This window comes from Lissotriton vulgaris, chromosome 8 (genome assembly GCF_964263255.1).
Source record: "Lissotriton vulgaris chromosome 8, aLisVul1.2, whole genome shotgun sequence".
NCBI classification, from domain to species: Eukaryota; Metazoa; Chordata; class Amphibia; order Caudata; family Salamandridae; genus Lissotriton; species Lissotriton vulgaris.
Window position 1 is genome coordinate 1,413,477,837 of NC_141696.1, and position 18,833 is coordinate 1,413,496,669.

The window sequence follows — 18,833 nt, forward strand, 5'->3', positions numbered from 1 at the left end:
CACTATTAGCTCGAAAAGAAAAAAAATACTTTATTCAGCATAAGTACATAAATTAACATGAAGCAATCAAAAGTTAGGGGAAACACTATTTTTGGGTAAAATAAAGTGTTCTAAATAAACAATTCATGTGCATTGAATTTGGCATAGGGTTTCTATTTGCAACAAGCTGCTGGCTATTGGCTTTAACAACACGTTGTCACAGTAAGCCAGCTCATGACTTCAGTATTTGACAGAGGGCTTTTCACAAGCAATATCTAACTGCCTACTGGCTTTATCACAGGGTTCTTCACAATCATTCTCCCGCCATCTATAGGCTGTGAAAAAAGGAAAAGTTAGGATTGTGTGTTTTCTTTGCTGATACACTGTGGAGTTTGAAAGCCTCAGGGGCAGCCCCAGTGACCCCCCTCCAGTGAACCCCCCAGGTGAACACCCCCAGTGAACACCCACGTGAACCCTCCCCAGTGAACCCTCTCCCAGGAACCCTCCCTCGGCAACCACCCCAGTGAACCCCTTCAGGAAACAAAAAATGCCCCCCACCCCCGCCGAGAACCACCTAGTGAACACCCTCAGGCCAGTGACGTGGATAGAGCAAAGTCAATAAGCTGTCTGGGGCAACTGGTTTCACCCATGCAGCCTCAGGGGAGGCTGTCCAACTGTTAGCTCTTCTTCTAGACAGCATACCCTTGAAGAGCACTCTACCTCAGACCTGCAGAGCGCACAGAGTTTTAGGGGGCCTGCCCAGCTGTGATTGTCTCCTGAAGTGCACTGTACCTCATACCTGCCGTGCAGACAGGCACTTCCGGTGTAGGAGTCCGCTGGGGTGTGTGGGGGGTGGGGGTGGGGGGGGTCAGTAGGCCTTAAGTAGCAGAGGGTGGCAATAGCTCTCCCATTTACCACAATCATTCCTCCATATAAATTACCGCCGGCCCGCTGCGCACACCCCCCCTACCCCCTCGTCCTCACACCCAGCGGTCATTGGTGTTGTAAAGCTCTGGTTACCCCATCTCAGCTCAGCAGACTTTAATTACTTAATGTGTCTGGGAAAAGTTGCATGGCCAGTGGCTAGCAACGCAGCCAGAAAACTACAGGCAGTACGCTGATCTCTGCAGTAGGCGCATGAACCTCCTAAGCTATCCAGCACTGTTAGGATCTTAACCTAAGCATGCTCCTGCGTTTTCACCCTCCCTCCAGGCACCAGCAGCAGTGACAAGCCACCTCGGTGGCTGGGTAAATGCCCTGTAATGCGGTTTAAAACGCATCAATAGGGGTGGAAGGGACTGCTGGCCGGTGCAGTGGGCCATCGGAAGGCGGGGCTGGGCATCGAGGAAGTCGGAGCTGGGCATCGAGGAAGCGGGGGCTGAGCGCCGAGGAAGCGGGGGCTGAGCGCAAGACGCAGAACCTTCCTGCGGCATTTTCCAACAAGCAAAACAAAAAAAATTGTTGCGCGCAGGCTTCCTTCGACCCTGGGTCCGTCACGCGCACGCGTGCTTTGTTTAAAGTGAATGCAAGAACCACAGTTGATGGACAGAATGCAGAACAATGTCATACATTCACCCCAGTACAGAGATCTGGGCCCAAATCCATCGTTTTTTTGCACTCCACACCACCCCAGTTCAGACATGGCCATATGCAAATCAGTCTGACCCTGTGCTTCATGGGAACAGTCCAGCCCGAACTGCCAAGCCATGCCTTTCCTGCACCGGAAACAAGCTTCCGAGGACCGGTTTCTGGCATTCCAGCCGTCTTCAGCCCGGCTTGCTTGAATCCAGTGGTGTGGAGTGCATGGGACTCACGTCTGAGCATACCCATCCCACTCGGGGTGACAAATGCAAAAACCGGTCCTCGGATGCTTGTTTCCGGTCCAGGGAAAGCATGGCTTCGCAGTTCGGGCTGGACTGTTCCCATGAGGCACAGGGTCAGACTGATTTGCATATGGCCATGTCTGAACTGGGGTGGTGTGGAGTGCAAAAAAACGATGGATTTATGCCCAGATCTTTGTACTGGGGTGAATGTATGACATTGTTCTGCATTCTATCAATCAACTGTGGTTTTTGCAATTGTTTAAAGTGAAAGCAGACTGGAGCCAGAGTTGAAGGAAGCCGGCATGAACAAGATGGCGGCGGACGGTCCACTGTCCCACGGACCCGCGCATGCTGTCTGCTATGGACAGATGGCGAGAGCAGCTATCCTTGTCCATGCAGACGCATGCATGAGCCCACGGGGAGAATTGATTCCAAAAGGTCCTCTCTGGCGATAGCAGCACATCATTTCGCCAGGCGAGACCTAAAAAGGGAGAAGATCTAGTTAATGAAGGTAAAATCGTTTCAAACGCTACCATCAAATGTGCCTTAGATGTAGCAGACACTATGGCTAGGGGCATGACCACATTTATTAGGCTCAGACAACATGCGTGGCTACGCATTTCTGGGTTCAAACTCAAAGGACAACAGCATATTTTAAATGTCCCTTTTGATGGAGAACATCTTTCTGGTCCAGCTGTAGACTGTGGTAAATTAAATATTACCCTGTCAGAATTTCTATACTTAAACAAAGGGTCATGCATATAATGAGAGGCAGAGTCTGTGGTGTCCGATTCAAAAGGGCTTTATTTCAGTAACTCGAGTTAAGGTAGAATCGGGTTCCATCACCACTAAGGTTCAGGAAGGGTCTTCTGAACTTTATTCACAGAGTACAATATTTATACATGGAATATACATTGCATTGCATGGAGAAGGAGGAGCGCTCCAGGCAGAGCAAGAGAAAGAGAAAGATAAGAGCATGTGGGCGTGCAAGAGGGCGTACATGTGGGCGTTCACTTGAGGAGTCATAGGTGAGTCATAGGTGGGTGGATACATGGAGGGGGTCTGCATGGCCAGCTGGAACCTTTACCCTACATGTGTGTGCAACTTGGTCATGACGTGCAATTAACGTGTAACTGGGGGAAGCTGGGGGGAGCTGACTTTCGGTCTAGTAGAGAAACCTTCAGTGTCAGGACGACCTGCTCGTCTGGTATTATCTGATATCTTGGATCCGGGGATGTATTATCTGAAGTAAAGGTCGCTCAAGCAAAGGTTGCTCATCACCAAGAGCCGGTGTGTGCATATATTTCTTCGTGCATTGCGTGGGGGCCATGGGCTTTCTATGGATGCAAGCTCTGTAAATCACTTAAACGGAGACAGAAAGGCTAGGCCCTATCTCTGCAGACGGGTTCTGTTTACCTTCTTCACTAGGCAGGAATGTGTTTTCTGTGGAGCAAGCAGATAACTGTGTGCAAAATACTGTCTTGGCAGGCCGGGTTGGGCCCGTGTCGGCTGAGCCAGAAGTGTGCGAGAGGTCAGGGATACGTAGCTGCAGCCCTCAGAGTGTCTGGAGGCATGAAAAACCTTAATTCGGGAACTGGCTCAGGCTGAGCCACAAAACGGGTTCATCTCGACTTTTATTAAATGTGCACTATGCAAATACATTGGCAACATAGGCCTCAGTGCAGAATTAACATTTCTTTCATGGAAGGCTGGGTAACTGACATTCTAATGTGGGACGGAAATGCATAGGCATCATTATTACAGGCCATAAAGGGAAAATGCATGGGTGACATGCACATACACTAAACGTGGGGTACACGCAGGGGACACATTGGCCACGTAAAATTTCTATTTCCTCATTCCCTCCTTGTCCCCTACTGTGCCCTTCAGGACACATCTATATTCATGAGACCGTGTATCTGATCATACAGCATCATTTGTTCGTCTTTTTTCTTTTGTATACGTGGATGGGGAATACAGGCAGTGGCACACAGGCCGCAAATCGCCGGGCCACATTGCAGACAGAGACAGCAGCCGAATATCATAAGCAGTATCATTCCTAGGAACGACAATACTTTCCATCCCCATGCGGATATTACACCCCAGAGCCAACCGGACCAAGTCCATGTGCCTGGGTCTTGATGTATCTCGTGAGCTATCTTGTGGAGCCATGTTATTGCTGCGTACACAGATGGTGCATTATTTGGAATAAACACGCAACAACTGGAGCCGATCACTCTACAAGCCCCGCCCCTATCTGCCAGGATGACGTCAAGAACAAGACGATTCTGAAGAACAACAAGTCGCATGGCGGACTGCTCCTGGGTCAAGTTAGCCAGGGCAGATGCAGTCTTGTTCACTACTGCTTCTAGAGTTCTTGTTAACCTGCGTATAAGTTTACTGTTTTGGACGGGACCTATGAAGAAAAAGAATCCTTTATTGAAATCTGTATATTGCTCCCAAGCTGTCTCAGTCTGATCAATCACGGAGGAATCGGTCTCTCTCCTGTGTCTAACATGCACTAGTCGTGAATCTCGATGATAATGGGATGGGGCTAGAAAGACAGGTGGCAGCAGAAATGCTATATAACATGTCCCACCCCAGTCTAAGGGCAGATGTACATAGGCTGTCTGACCGCAAATGAAATATGAATGGCGGGAAGCTTTGAAAGAAGACTTTCCTTTATCATTAAACTCGACTACAGTATTACACTCGCTGTGTCCTAAATGTACCGATCCTTTCTTTCTAACGCACAATTCACCTTTTACTGGTAGGACTGATATAAACGGTGGACTTGTATTTTGCTTGGGCTGAACATTCAGAATCATAAAGCTAAGGGAAGAATTTCCTTGCTCGTACTCTTCATTTTCTAGATCGGTCCCCTTCCTTTGGGGAAGACCGTCATCGTCTGGAAAACATGCCCCATTCATTACTTTATTCAAATTTCCCCATATCCAGTCGCCCTGGGAAACTGTGGACTTTCTGTCTAGTGATGTCATTAAAGCAAACCATGCTCCGCACGAACCATTGTGCGAGAACGGAAAAGGGAAGAAGGGCAGTACTCCCTTCGTCTTTTGATAAGGTGGAAGTTGGCCACACACCCAGCAATCTGTTGCATTGCTGGTCTGATGAGAACGGTGCAACATTCGAATAAAAGTATTGTTGCGCAGGGCTAGTCGATATGACAGTTCATGGGGAGGCAGATCACTAAACGTGTGCTCTACAGTGTCATTAATGGAAAAGTGTATACGTGAGGCAATAGGAGGAAAGAAAACATGTAGTGTCAAGCTGATACATATTATGGTTATACTCAGAAGAGACATAAAAATCAGAGTTACTATACATCTACTACGTAATGTCTTGCAGTATTTCTCTCTCATCTTGCTCTTTTTACTATTCTGGTCTACGATCTTATACATGTCAGGAACCTGTCTAACCGATTCACCACCTAGTGGACTTAAACAATTAAAAGCTGTCTGACTTACTAGACCGTAACTTGGACCTATACTCTTGTTGCGGAGTCTTTTCTAGCAAAGGGGGCTTAGAGTCTGTACTATCGGTACTGTCTTTAGTCTTTATCAAAGTTCCTGAATCTCCAAAGAATTTTTTGCAATGTTGGGCATGAAGCCATCCTTTACGTCCTTCGACCTTGACTTCTGTCCTCGTGGTAAGCAATACTAATTTCGGTGTCTTCCAGCGCGGCTCAAGGGGGCTTGATCGATCAAAATTCCGCACATATACGTAGTCACCAGGGACGACGGCATGTTCCTTGACCTGGATGTTGTCAGGGAAGGCGGCGGCAACCTGTGAACGACAAGAGAGTAGTGCAGACATCAAGGAAGCCAGGTAATCTGTCAGCATGTTACTCTCAACACCAGTTATTTTCTTAGGCATAGGCGTACCCCACATATTCGGCGGTCTACCGAAAACCACTTCATAAGGAGATAGGCCTGTTCTGGAATGAGCTACCATACGCATGTAAAAGAGGGCAACCGGCAAGGCTACCATCCAATCCACGCCTTTTTCTGCACAAATCTTTGCTAATTTCGTCTTAAGTGTCTGATTATGGCGCTCGACAAGTCCAGCTGTTTCAGGGTATCGTACACAATGAAACTTCCACTGATATCCTAACAGAAGGGATACTTGTTTCATTAATTCAGAAGAAAAGGGCTGACCATTGTCTGAGTACACGACACGGGGCAATCCATATCTGGGGAAGAATTCACGCACCAATTGCCTGGCGGTGGTCACAGCAGTATAATCTGGGACTGGGTACGCTTCTGTCCATCTAGATAGTGCACACACAACTACCAGGACATACTTGTAACCTCTACATCTGTCCATCTGGATATAATCCATCTGGAGGACTTCAAAAGGATGGTCAGGAGGATGAAAACCACCTTGTTCCACCGGAATGCCTTTACCTGGATTGAACTGGCAACAGATCATACAGGTACGTACTTTCTGTTTCGCTGCTGCACGTAGGTGCTTGTTAAACCAGATATTCTGTAAGCTGTCTAGCATTGCCTTTTCTCCTAAGTGTGCTGGACTATGTGCTGTGTTTATGATCACTTGTACCATAGAGTCTGGGAGAAACCATGTAGCTTTGCCCTTAGTCATCCAACCTTGGTCAGTCTGGACCCCTCCTTGTTCAGTCCATTTCTTTATTTCATCTGAAGTGGCATGTGTTTGTATGTCGAGTACATCTTGTGAAGGATCCCTGACTGTCATACTTTTTGTCAGTAATGGTACCTCTGTCTTTGTCATGTCTGTTGGTGTCTGGGCTGTAAGTTTAGCAGTTCGGTCTGCCAGGTCATTACCCTGGGAAATGGTGTCTGTAACTTTGGCGTGTGCTTTGCATTTCAGGATAGCTATGGCTGTAGGTAAATGTATTGCTTCTAACAGAGCCTGAATAAGCGGGCCGTGCTGAATTTTAGCCCCATGAGAGGTCAAGAAACCTCTCTCCCTCCATAACACTCCGAAATCATGAACAACACCGAATGCATACTGTGAATCTGTATAAATGTTTACTTTCAAGTTCTTGGCTCTTATGCAGGCTTGTGTCAGAGCGATGAGCTCTGCTGCTTGTGCTGACAGTGTGTCTATTCTTTGTGTCTCTATGACTTCAGTAGCAGTGGTCACGGCATATGCGGCCACTAACTCTCCCGTGCTTGTTCTCATGCATGAACCATCTACATAAAGTGTCAGGTCAGGGTCTGGCAGTGCAATGTCTGTCAGGTCTTGTCTTGGTTTCGTTACTGTATTCATTATTTCCACACAGTCATGTGGTGCAGTGTCTACTGTACTTGAGGGCAAAAGTGTAGCAGGGTTGAGAATATTGCATCGTCTGATCTCTATGTGTGGCTGAAATAACGTCAGTTCATATCCAGTCAGTCTCGCTACAGTCAAGTGCTGTGTCTGTGTCCTGTTCAAGAGAACTTCCACTGCATGTGGTACCTGGACTGTCAGGGGGTGTCCCAGCACAATGGAGTCACTTTGTCTTATGGCTAGGGCTGTTGCTGCAACTGATTTCAGGCACGTAGGCAGAGCCTGGGCCACTGGATCCAGTGTACTGGAAAAATAAGCGCAAGGCTTGTGTTTTCCTGCTTGATCTTGTGTGAGGACAGATAATGCTGTTCCATCTCGTTCAGTGACGAAAAGCGTAAAAGGTTTGCTGTAACAAGGAGTCGCTAAAACTGGTGCTTGACATAAGGCTCTTTTTAATTCTTCAAATGCCAAGGTATGTTCTTGTGTCCAAGGGAGGACAGTCGAAGACGCTGCCTCCTGTGTTGTCAACTGTATGAGTGGTTTGGCTAGATAGGCATACTGGGGAATCCATTGTCTGCAGTATGAAGTGAGGCCAATGAAGGCCCGTACTTCCTTTTGTGTCTTGGGCTGTGAAAGGTTAGCAATTAACTGAATACGTTCTTGTGTCAGCTGTCTACCCCTCTTGGACAGCAAGTGTCCAAGGTACACCACTTGCTGTGCACAGAATTGCAACTTCGAAGGGGACACTTTGTGCCCCTTGTCTGCCAGAAAGTGTAAACTGTCAGTGATGCATTTTCGCAGTCTGATTCTGATCGTGCTGTAATTAGGATGTCGTCTACGTACTGGAGCAGTGCAGTGTTGGTAGGCATATGAATACTGTCTAGCTGTCTTTTTAATGCTTGGCTGTAAATGCTAGAACTCTCTGTAAAACCTTGGGGAGCTCTCGTAAAATTAAAGCTGCGTCCATTTAAACTGAATCCGAAAAGATACTGACTATCTGGATGAATTGGAACGCTAAAGAAAGCATTCTTCAAGTCAATTACAGTAAAGAACGTTGCCTCAGAATCAATAGCAGTCAGTAATGAAGAAATGTCTGGGACCACTGGGTATTGAGGGACTATACATTTGTTCAATTCTCGAAGGTCAACAACTAGTCTGTAAACTGGTGGTGCATTAGGGTCTGTTCGTTTAAGAATAGGAATGACAGGTGAATTACATACATTCGAGTCAGTCTCCACTACCACCCCTTGTGCAATGAGTTTGTCAACAATTTTCAGTAAGGCTACTACGGCGTCAGGTGGTAACTTGTATTGTCGGATACGTGGTAGTACTACTCCTGTTTTGAGAGTGACACGGTATGGTGTAATGTGCATGTAACCTACGTCAGTCGGACCTTTTGCCCATAGGTGCTGTGGTACATTCCGGAGTCTGTGGTCAAAATCCTTCAACACATAATGTCCCTTAAAATCACGTAAGAACAGCCGTACTCCTTCCGGAGAACAACATATAACTGCTCCTAGTTCTTTTAATGTCTTTATACCAAGCAAGTTTTCAGGACATGACTTTGTAAGTAGCAAGTCTGTGGTACGTGACAATGGACCAACTCCTAGGGAAACTGGTTTCGATACTTCGTTAACAATAGGCTTTCCTGAAAATCCCAGGGAAACATTCTGTGAGCCTGAAAGGGGTGCCCCTGGGACCTCGTCATGGCTGATGGTAGTTCTGCTCGCCCCTGTGTCAATCAGAAATTTTCTGTCCTTTCCCAATACACAACTATGTACATAGGGACCCTCTTGATCTACAGGAACCTCAATAAGGGGCAAGCCAACTTCCCTCTCTAGGCTGTTTCATGAGAACTGTTGGTATTCTGGATAGTCTGACTGCGTGTACTGATACATTTGTGTCGGGGCATTAACAGGTGGTGGTGGAGGTGGAAAATTCGCTACTGTCTGTTGCGTGTTCTGTGGGGTGCTATTCTGCCTGGGAGGATGCGGTCGTTCTTTTGTCTTGCCTGTAGCTATATTGTGTTTCAGGACAGCACATTCATTTACATAGTGACCTGGTTGCTTGCAATAATTACAGTTCCCTTTGACAGGTGTCGTGGTATTTTTGCCATTTTTGTTCGCGTTTGCTGGCACCGATTGGGCAACCAGCACTTTCATTTTCGTCTCTTTCATGCGTCTCTTTTCATGATCCGCTGGAGCTGTTGGAGCTGAGCCTCTGATGGGGGCGGAGGGAATTCTGCGTTTACATAGTCCGGTGCGGGCTCTTCTAGATAGGAGGAAATAAAAGCTTCTGAGGCTGTCGGCTTCTTTCTACGTACTCTAAAGGGTACTGGTGGTGGCATACGCGACCTACGGGGTATTTCTGAGGGGGTCACTCTAGCTAGTTCTTCTGAGAGGACGGGATAAATACCAGCAACGAGGGCATATCTTTCTCTATCTGCCTGTTCTGCCTTGACCCGTTCCCCCTCCTCCCGCAGTTCTTTTTCTTTGGATTTTTCCGCTGCTTGTTTACTTCTCTCTGCTTGGTGGAATTCTTTCTCTGCTCTCCTATGCGCTTCTTTACGCCATAACTCAATGGCATCTTTCTGAGACGGTCTTACTTTCCTTTTCCATAGCGCTTCCTCTACCTTCATAATGCATTCAGAATCCCATGTTCCTGAGGCAGGCCATCTGTACTTCTCCTCTAAATCCTTTGTGTAATCTACCCATAAGTCTAAAAACAATATGGCATCTAGCCCGTGTTTGTTATACATGTAATGACCAGGTGTGTCTCTAGGCGGGACGGGAACTGACTCTTCGAATATTCCTTTCCTGGTCCCTATCTGACGTAATTTCGAAAACAGTGGCATGTTGAAACTGACTTAATGAACAACACAATAAACACAAAAATACTCTGACTGAAACAATCATTCACACTACAACACTAAAACATTAAAACAGATACATTCTAACTGATACATGGGGAAGAACATGAACTTGAAAACAATTAACTTTATGCACTGGAATACAGTACAACCATACCGGTCTCGTAAAGAGACACGTCTTTACCGTGCCCACGTTTACCGTGGACCCGTCTTTACCGTGCCCGTATGAACGAGGCACGTCTTTACCGAGCTCAAATAAATGAACCCGTCTTGAATCTTTATGCGTTCCCTATAACGGTACTCACCGGGAAGCAGAACTTGAAGGCCTCGGAAAACTTGATACTGCGTGGACTTGACACTGCGCATGCGCCTCGGAACAGGTGGGCCTCTGGAAACCTCGGACCTTGCTCTCTCACGGCTTGGGCTCTGGTTGGGATGATCCGCGATCCTCACCGCCTCGTATGGATGCCTGGTCGCAGTCCGTCTCCTCCGTGGGCCTGAGGGAGTAAGCAGGAAATCCCGCTGTCGTGTACACTTTGAAGTCCGTCACGGCTGTAGAAGGGGGCAAGGGCTGGACCTACATCACCGGCGCGTGGGGAGGGGGACTTGTCCCTATTCGGGCGCCATAATTATGTGGTAAATTAAATATTACCCTGTCAGAATTTCTATACTTAAACAAAGGGTCATGCATATAATGAGAGGCAGAGTCCGTGGTGTCCGATTCAAAAGGGCTTTATTTCAGTAACTCGAGTTAAGGGAGAATCGGGTTCCATCACCTCTAAGGTTCAGGAAGGGTCTTCTGAACTTTATTCACAGAGTACAATATTTATACATGGAATATATATTGCATTGCATGGAGAAGGAGGAGCGCTCCAGGCAGAGCAAGAGAAAGAGAAAGATAAGAGCATGTGGGCGTGCAAGAGGGCGTACATGTGGGCGTTCACTTGAGGAGTCATAGGTGAGTCATAGGTGGGTGGATACATGGAGGGGGTCTGCATGGCCAGCTGGAACCTTTACCCTACTTGTGTGTGCAACTTGGTCATGACGTGCAATTAACGTGTAACTGGGGGAAGCTGGGGGGAGCTGACTTTCGGTCTAGTAGAGAAACCTTCAGTGTCAGGACGACCTGCTCGTCTGGTATTATCTGATATCTTGGATCCGGGGATGTATTATCTGAAGTAAAGGTCGCTCAAGCAAAGGTTGCTCATCACCAAGAGCCGGTGTGTGCATATATTTCTTCGTGCATTGCGTGGGGGCCATGGGCTTTCTATGGATGCAAGCTCTGTAAATCACTTAAACGGAGACAGAAAGGCTAGGACCTATCTCTGCAGACGGGTTCTGTTTACCTTCTTCACTAGGCAGGAATGTGTTTTCTGTGGAGCAAGCAGATAACTGTGTGCAAAATACTGTCTTGGCAGGCCGGGTTGGGCCTCTGTCGGCTGAGCCAGAAGTATGCGAGAGGTCAGGGATACGTAGCTGCAGCCCTCAGAGTGTCTGGAGGCATGAAAAACCTTAATTCGGGAACTGGCTCAGGCTGAGCCACAAAACGGGTTCATCTCGACTTTTATTAAACTTGCACTATGCAAATACATTGGCAACATACAGCCTTATTCATGAAGGCTAAATCGGCTCGCAAAGGGCCGGATTCTGAGAATCCGGCCCTTTGCGAGTGCGATTTTTGCTTTTGGGATTCAGCATCCCAAAAGCAAAAATCGCTAATTGCGATGTCGCAAATGTGCGAGGAAATGACATTTAAGGAATCTCTATTTGAGATTCCTTAAATGCTATTCAACATCCTATTTCAATTTGCGATTTCGCTATTTCTAGGCGCAATTTACCGCGAGGTCAGACCTCGCGGTAAATTGCGAAAACTCAGAAAAATGCATTTAAATGCATTTTTCTGAGTTGCATGTTACACACACACATGTCCTTTCGACATTTGTGTGTGCAACACCTGTGTCACAGATCATTTGAGGGGTGCTACAGGGTGTCCTGTGGACACCCCTGGCACCCTTCAAATCGCAATCTTATTTGCGATTAGCTAATTGCTAATCGCAAATAAGGAATACTCCCCATTCATTCCTATGGGCCTTTTGGCCCATAGGAATGAATGGCGAGTTATTCCTTATTTGCGATTAGCAATTTGCTAATCGCAAATAAGGAATCAGTAGGAATCGCATTTTATTATGCGATTCCTACATGATTACCGTTTTGCGAGTCCTTAATAGCGAATCGCTATGATTCGCTATTAGGGGCTCGCAAAACGGCCCCTTCATGAATAAGGCTGATAGGCCTCAGTGCAGAATTAACGTTTCTTTCATGGAAGGCTGGGTAACTGACATTCTAATGTGGGACGGAAATGCAGAGGCATCATTATTACAGGCCATAAAGGGAAAATGCATGGGTGACACACTAAACGTGGGGTACATGCAGGGGACACATTGGCCACGTAAAATTTCTATTTCCTCAAGACGCTGAATTGGAAATCTTTGCTGTGCGAGAGAATTAAGAAATGGGCTGGATTCGGACAGCCCAGGGCTGTCCTTAGCACACGCCCACCGTGTTGTCAGATTGCCTGGGCCGTCCTGAGCACCAAAGAGATTAAAAAGACACTGACTCCGCCAAGTCATTGGGTGCTTTACAGGGCACACCACAAAAACAACTGCCCTTTCGGAGGTACCAGAGAAAAAACTTCCTATCAGCATCAACAGCAATAATACCTTCAGCAGGGGCGTGGCTACTATTGTGGAGGATACAAAAATAATAAAGGCACAGGAAGAGGAAGCCCCAACAGGAGCACCTCCACCTCCACAACAAAATGACTTGCTCACACTTCCCCCTGACCACAAACCACCTGTCGAGGAAAGGCTACAACACTTCCATCTGTTGTGGCAGAACATCACATGAGACCAAAGGATATTACAAACTGTTCAACAAGTATATTGTCAAGAACTACTTCAACTACCACCAAATATTTCTCCAAAGAAACAGGTATTAAATCCACAACATCTACACCTGCTCAAAGAAGAAGTAAATGCATACGAAAGGGGCCATCAAAATAGTCCCACACAAGTACCAAAACAAAGGAGTTTACTCTGTTTAATTTCTAATACAAAGAAAGATTGAAACCTAAGACCCATTCTGGATCTATGGCTACTAAATCGTTACATTCTGTCAGAAAGTTTTCATATGGTCACACTACAAGATGTAATACCACTACTTCAAAAAAGGTGACTTCATAACTGTTTTAGACCTGTAGGACACTTACTTCCACATTCCAATTCATCCAGCACACAGAAAATCCCTGAGATTAGTGGTAAGTAGACATCATTATCAATACAAAGTACTACCCTTTGGAGTAACAACAGCCCCAAGGGTATTGTGGAGTGGTGTGGCTCACTGGTTAGAGGCGGCAGACCCGGAAGCAGAGAACGGCCCGGGACCAGGGTTCGATTCCCGACGCAGCAGGGTCGTGGACCAGGGTCAACGGACTCGATAATTCTCGCCTCGGTGCCTACTCTAACCAGGGATCACACTCGGCAACTCTGGGCATTAAGCTTGCCTCATCTCCACAACGGCCCCCCACAGACGCCGGGGATGCCTGGTTTCACCTTGGAGATACCCATAAGGGACCATCTCACAGGGAAAGCCAGGACGGGTTCCCCAGCGGTCTTCAGCGCCAGGACACCCTGAGATGGGGTAACAGTGCGCTTTACAAGTATCATCATTACATTTTATTCACAAAATGTCTAGCAGTAGTTGCAGAAAAACTAAGAAGAGAAAAATGCATGTGTTTCCCTATCTCAACGATTCGCTGATCAAGAGTCTAGACAAATACAAATAACTTTCAGAAACCCAAAAGAGAATACATCTGCTGCATCAATTGGGTTTCTCTATCAATGTGACAAAGTCACATCTCCAACCATTCCAAATTCAATCGTATCTAGGGTGAATTCTCAATACCATCTCGCGGACAGCTTACCCCTATCCCGAAAGGGTTCTAAAACTCCAGAACCATCTAGATCTTTCTCAGACACATCATCACCTACCAGTGAAAACAATCATGAAAGTATTAGGAATGATGGCAATAGTGCCTCATGCTCGCCTACACATGAGACCCCTCCAGGACTGTTTACCATATCGATGGTCCCAAGCGGGAGGGAACATGGAAGCTCTAGTGTTGGTTTTACCCAAGGTTCATCAGGCAAAATATGGTGGAACAATCAAAACATTTTAGCAGGAACAACCATCAAAGATACAATCCAACAAATAACAATCACAACTGATGCATCCCTTCTGGGATGGGGAGGTCATATGGAGGACATTGTGGTTCTGGGATACTGCACAACACAAGAACAGTTGCTACACATCAACATGTTGAAACTACTTGCCATTTCAATGGCTCTTACAACTATTCTTGCAAACATAGCAGGAAACACTGTTCTTGTAGGCACAGACAATATGACTGTGATGTATTACATACAAAAACAGGGGAGAATCCATTCCATATAATAATCCAAAATGGCACAAAACATATGGAAATGGGCCAACAATCACAACTTTCACCTACTAGCACAATACATACCAGGAGAGGAAAACACAATGGCGGACCTCCTCAGCAGAACACACCAGCACTTTCCCGAATGGGATACACACAGTACGTTACAACAAACATGCTTCCAAAGGTGGGGTACACTTACTATAGATCTGTTCACAGCAAAGGAAAAACACTAAATGCCAAGGCTTCACATCCAGACATCCACAGCTATAATTCAGGGGCAATGCTCAATAGATGAATTGGTCAGGGATATTTGCATACAATTTTCCTCCTCTCCCACTTATACCTTCTGTGGTCAGGAAACTCAGACACACTTTAACTGCTCTGATTCTGGTCACACCCACATGGACTTGTCAACCATGGTACACAAAACTATTGGAGCTCTCCCTACAACCTTACGAGAAGCTACCCAGTTATCCAAATCTTCTAACACACAGCAATGGCAGGGTGAGACATCCCAACCTTCAACAGCTCAATCTTGCAGTTTGGCTCCTGAGGTCATAGAATTTGGATAGCTCAATCTACCAGAGGAATATATGACTATTGTAAAAGAAGCAAGAAGATCTACAACGATGGATTGCTATGCAGCAAAATGGAAGCGTTTTGTTAATTAGTGTGCACCACAACACATTAACCCTTCTTCCCCAACAGAACAACAATTAATTTTTTACCTGTTACATTTACAAAACAGGAAGCACCAGTAACTTTTGCATATTCCTGTAATCAAAGCCTTCATGGAAGGATTGAAAAGAGTCGTACCACCACGTACACCTCCAATACCAGCGTGGAATCTAAACATGGTACTAACACAGCTACCATTTGAGCCACTACATAATTGTCAAATATAATTTTTTACATAGAAAGTGGCTTTCATTGAAGCAATAATAACATCATTAAGAAGGGTCACTGAAATACATGTCCTCCCATTAAAGAACCTAATTTCTAAGTGTTCTCAGACAAAGTGAATTTGGGAACTAACTTCATTTGAAGCAAACCTTGGAATTGCCAGTTTTCTTTCCAAAACCACAAACTGTTACCAAACTTTCATTACATACATTAGATGTTAAAGGGCACTTATGTACTATGTGGAACATACTAAACCCTTCAGAAAAACAAACCAGCTTTTTGTCCCTTTTTGAAATTCCGTAAAAGGAAATTCTGTATCCAAAACAGGTATAGCAAAATGGATTGTCAAATACATCAAAATATGTTATTCAAAAGCAAAAAGAACACTACCAAATGTACCAAAGGCTCATTCAACAAGAAAAAAGGAGCAACCATGGCATTTTTAGGAAATATCCCACTCAGTGATTTTTGAAAAGCAGCAACATGAATGAACCCACACAGGTTTACAAAACATTTTTGTGGGGATGTCCGAGCAAGGCAACAATCTCTAGTTTGGCAAGCAGTCCTTCAAAAAGTATTTCAAACAACTGCACAATCTCATGCCTAAAGCCCCATCGTGGAGGGGTACTGCTTTACAGTCTGCCCATAGCATGTGTATCAACAGCCAACACATGCTACGTATGGATTATGTTACTTACTATGTAAGCATCATTATGCCTAGCTTATAGTACAACAGATTCACATACACCCTCCTGCCTCCCCGGCAGGTATTAGATGGAGAAAAAATATTTACAAAGCAGCAGGTCTAACAGAAAACGCTTACTAAGCATACTATATCATCACTCCTTTAATGGCAAAAAGTAAAATTTTTGAGCAACAAAGTGTTCGACATGCGCAATACCTTGAGGGGGAGGAGAGACAACGCTGATCGTAAAGCTTCCTCAAGAAAAACAACTTGCAAAGTCCGGACCCAATACTAGTTGCCAGAAGAATGCATAGTATGTGAATCTGCAGCATTTCACGCTATGAACAGATGCTTACAGGGTAAGTAACATAATCCTTTAACTTTCAGCCTAATTAACACAAATGCACTCAATGCTCCATAACTCAACTGATTGTATAGATCTTTGTGCCAAAAACATTTCATGTTACTCATGTTTACTCTATTAGGTTAAACCACCACTGTGCTAAACTTGAAATAAAATGGGACCTATCAGAAATGTGGAAAAAACATCTAAACGCCAGATGGTTAGACTTGGGATAAAGTTTCTTGGACGTGGTTTTTAATGGTAAAGTCAAAGAAATAGCATCTTCATACAAAGGGAACTATACGTGTGCACTAAGAGTGACCACTTGTCCTTGCTTTTGCAGTAAATGGAACTTTACAAATTACAAATGGCAGCTTCACCACTGTCATCAATGAAATTACCTACGTTGTGTGCCAAGCCTCTGGGTGGCTCCCTGCTCCCCACATTACCTGGATGACAAATAACTCACCTGTGGATTCATTCAACTATGTGACTACACAGCACAGTGTAGGATCCGAAGGACTTCAAAATGCTGTCAGCACTTTAAATATGACATTTGGAGATAATAGCACTGTGACTTGCCTTGCTTCCATAGAAGCACTTCCTACGCCTCAGTCTACAACAGTAAGCGTGACAGTGAGAGAACATCCTGTGGGTAAGTAGGCAATGCTGATCTAAATAATTATAACTAACATGTTATTAACTATTAACCATGTGTAATACTTAGTCTTATGTAAATTCTTATTTAAATTTCTATATCATTGTTATCACAATTCAATAAACTACTTCAACTTGACTTATATCATTCTGGATGATTGGACTTATAATTCAAAGCAGCTCTGACACATATGTTCAAACCTGCCGTCCTTCCAAATATATCTATCTATATGTCTGCCTGTCTGTCTGTCTGTCTGCCTGTCTGTCTGTCTGCCTGTCTGCCTGCCTGTCTGTCTATCCATCCATCTATTCATCCACCCACCCACCTAAACCATACATCCATCCATCTGCTCAGACCTTTTGTACAAGATCTTAGAATTCTTCTGTAACAGAATTACCTCCATATACAGCAACTTTGACCCTCAGCTGGATCCCATCACCATCACAACTCAACTTCCCATTATGGCCGAAGAACAAGCCCTCACCTCGTGGCTCACCATCAGCACTGTGGAAATCTCTGCTACCATAAAGGCCTTCCACTCAGGGGCCCATTCTTACCCTAGCCTCCACCACACCTTCACAAAAAGACTACCAATCAGCGAAGCACTAACACCCATCCTTAATGCCTCCATCGACATTCCCGGACACTTGGAAATATGCCACCATCATAAAGCTGCTCAACAAACCGTTCACTCTACATTTCCAACTACAGACCCAACTTCCTCCACTCAGCTCTTCAATGTCACTCAGTCTGGATCCAGCCTGAACCACAGTACAGAAATAGCACTCATCGCTGCCGCAGATGATATCTGCATGATCCTTGACAGAGGAGGCACAGCAGCATTTATTCTCCTGGACATCTCTGCAACATTTTACAATGCCTTATTTTCTATTCTCATCAAGTGCCTGCAAGAGATTGGCATCCAAGGAATTGCTCTCCACCGGATCTGCTCCTTAATGGATAGAACACGGGCTTCCTGTCTGACACTGCACTTTTGTGAAGCCTGCAAACTCATCTGCAGAGTGCCTCAAAGGTCATCGCTCAGCCTTACCCTCTTTAATGCATACATGATCCCTCTGACTACTGTTATTTGCACACAAGACATCAACATCCTCTTCTATGCTGACAACATGCAACTCAAACTCTACCTCTTGGTCAAGACATGCAACACAAGAAACAAGTTCACTACCTGCATGACTGAAGTTGCTAACTCAATGAAAGCCAACTGTCTCCAGCTCAACACAGATAAGACAGAAGTAGTAGTCTAGGACAAGAACACCTCGCCATGGGACACCAACTTTTGGCCCGCTGAACTAAGACCCAGACCCAGACTCACACCTAGCACCATGCCAGGAGCCTCGGAATAACCATCAACAGCAAATTGGATATGATCTCAAAAGTCAATATTAATACATTTTATAAAGTGCCTGTTTACTCCAACTGGAGCATCCCCACGCTAGGATTGCCCTCCAAGAGCATAATAGAGATCAGAAAATCACTATCTGAAAGGAAATAAAAAGACTAAGGTAAAAACTTATCAGATGGGCCAGGACAGTGTGGCATCCTTGAGCAATGAAGCTTTAGGTCAGTCTGTTTTGGGATTCTTCCCGAAGGTTGTTTCTGAGAGATTTTGTCTCAGATGAAGGAGCAGAGTGTCCCACATCTTAGAGGCTTGAAAACTAAAAGAACAGCAACCCATGTGGGTTTGTTTCATGATGGGGACCAGAGCAAGTATGGCACCAGTTGACCTGACTCTTCAGCTGGGCTGATAAATTGACCCCAGAGGGGAGAGATATCGGGTCCC

The 18,833-nt window shown here is 45.5% G+C and overlaps 1 protein-coding gene across 3 annotated transcripts in view; it reads left to right on the top strand.

Annotated features, from left to right (window-relative positions):
* IGSF5 (immunoglobulin superfamily member 5) overlaps positions 1-18,833 on the top strand; it is a 533,998-nt gene that overhangs the window by 217,144 nt on the left and 298,021 nt on the right. For all 3 annotated transcript variants that reach the window (XR_015299372.1, XM_086935430.1, XM_086935431.1), the window contains exon 4: positions 16,715-17,026. Coding sequence is in view for 2 of the 3 variants with exons in the window: in XM_086935430.1 (XP_086791556.1) it covers positions 16,715-17,026 (312 nt within the window). In the remaining variant the exon portion in view is untranslated. The remainder of the gene's footprint in view (positions 1-16,714; positions 17,027-18,833) is intronic.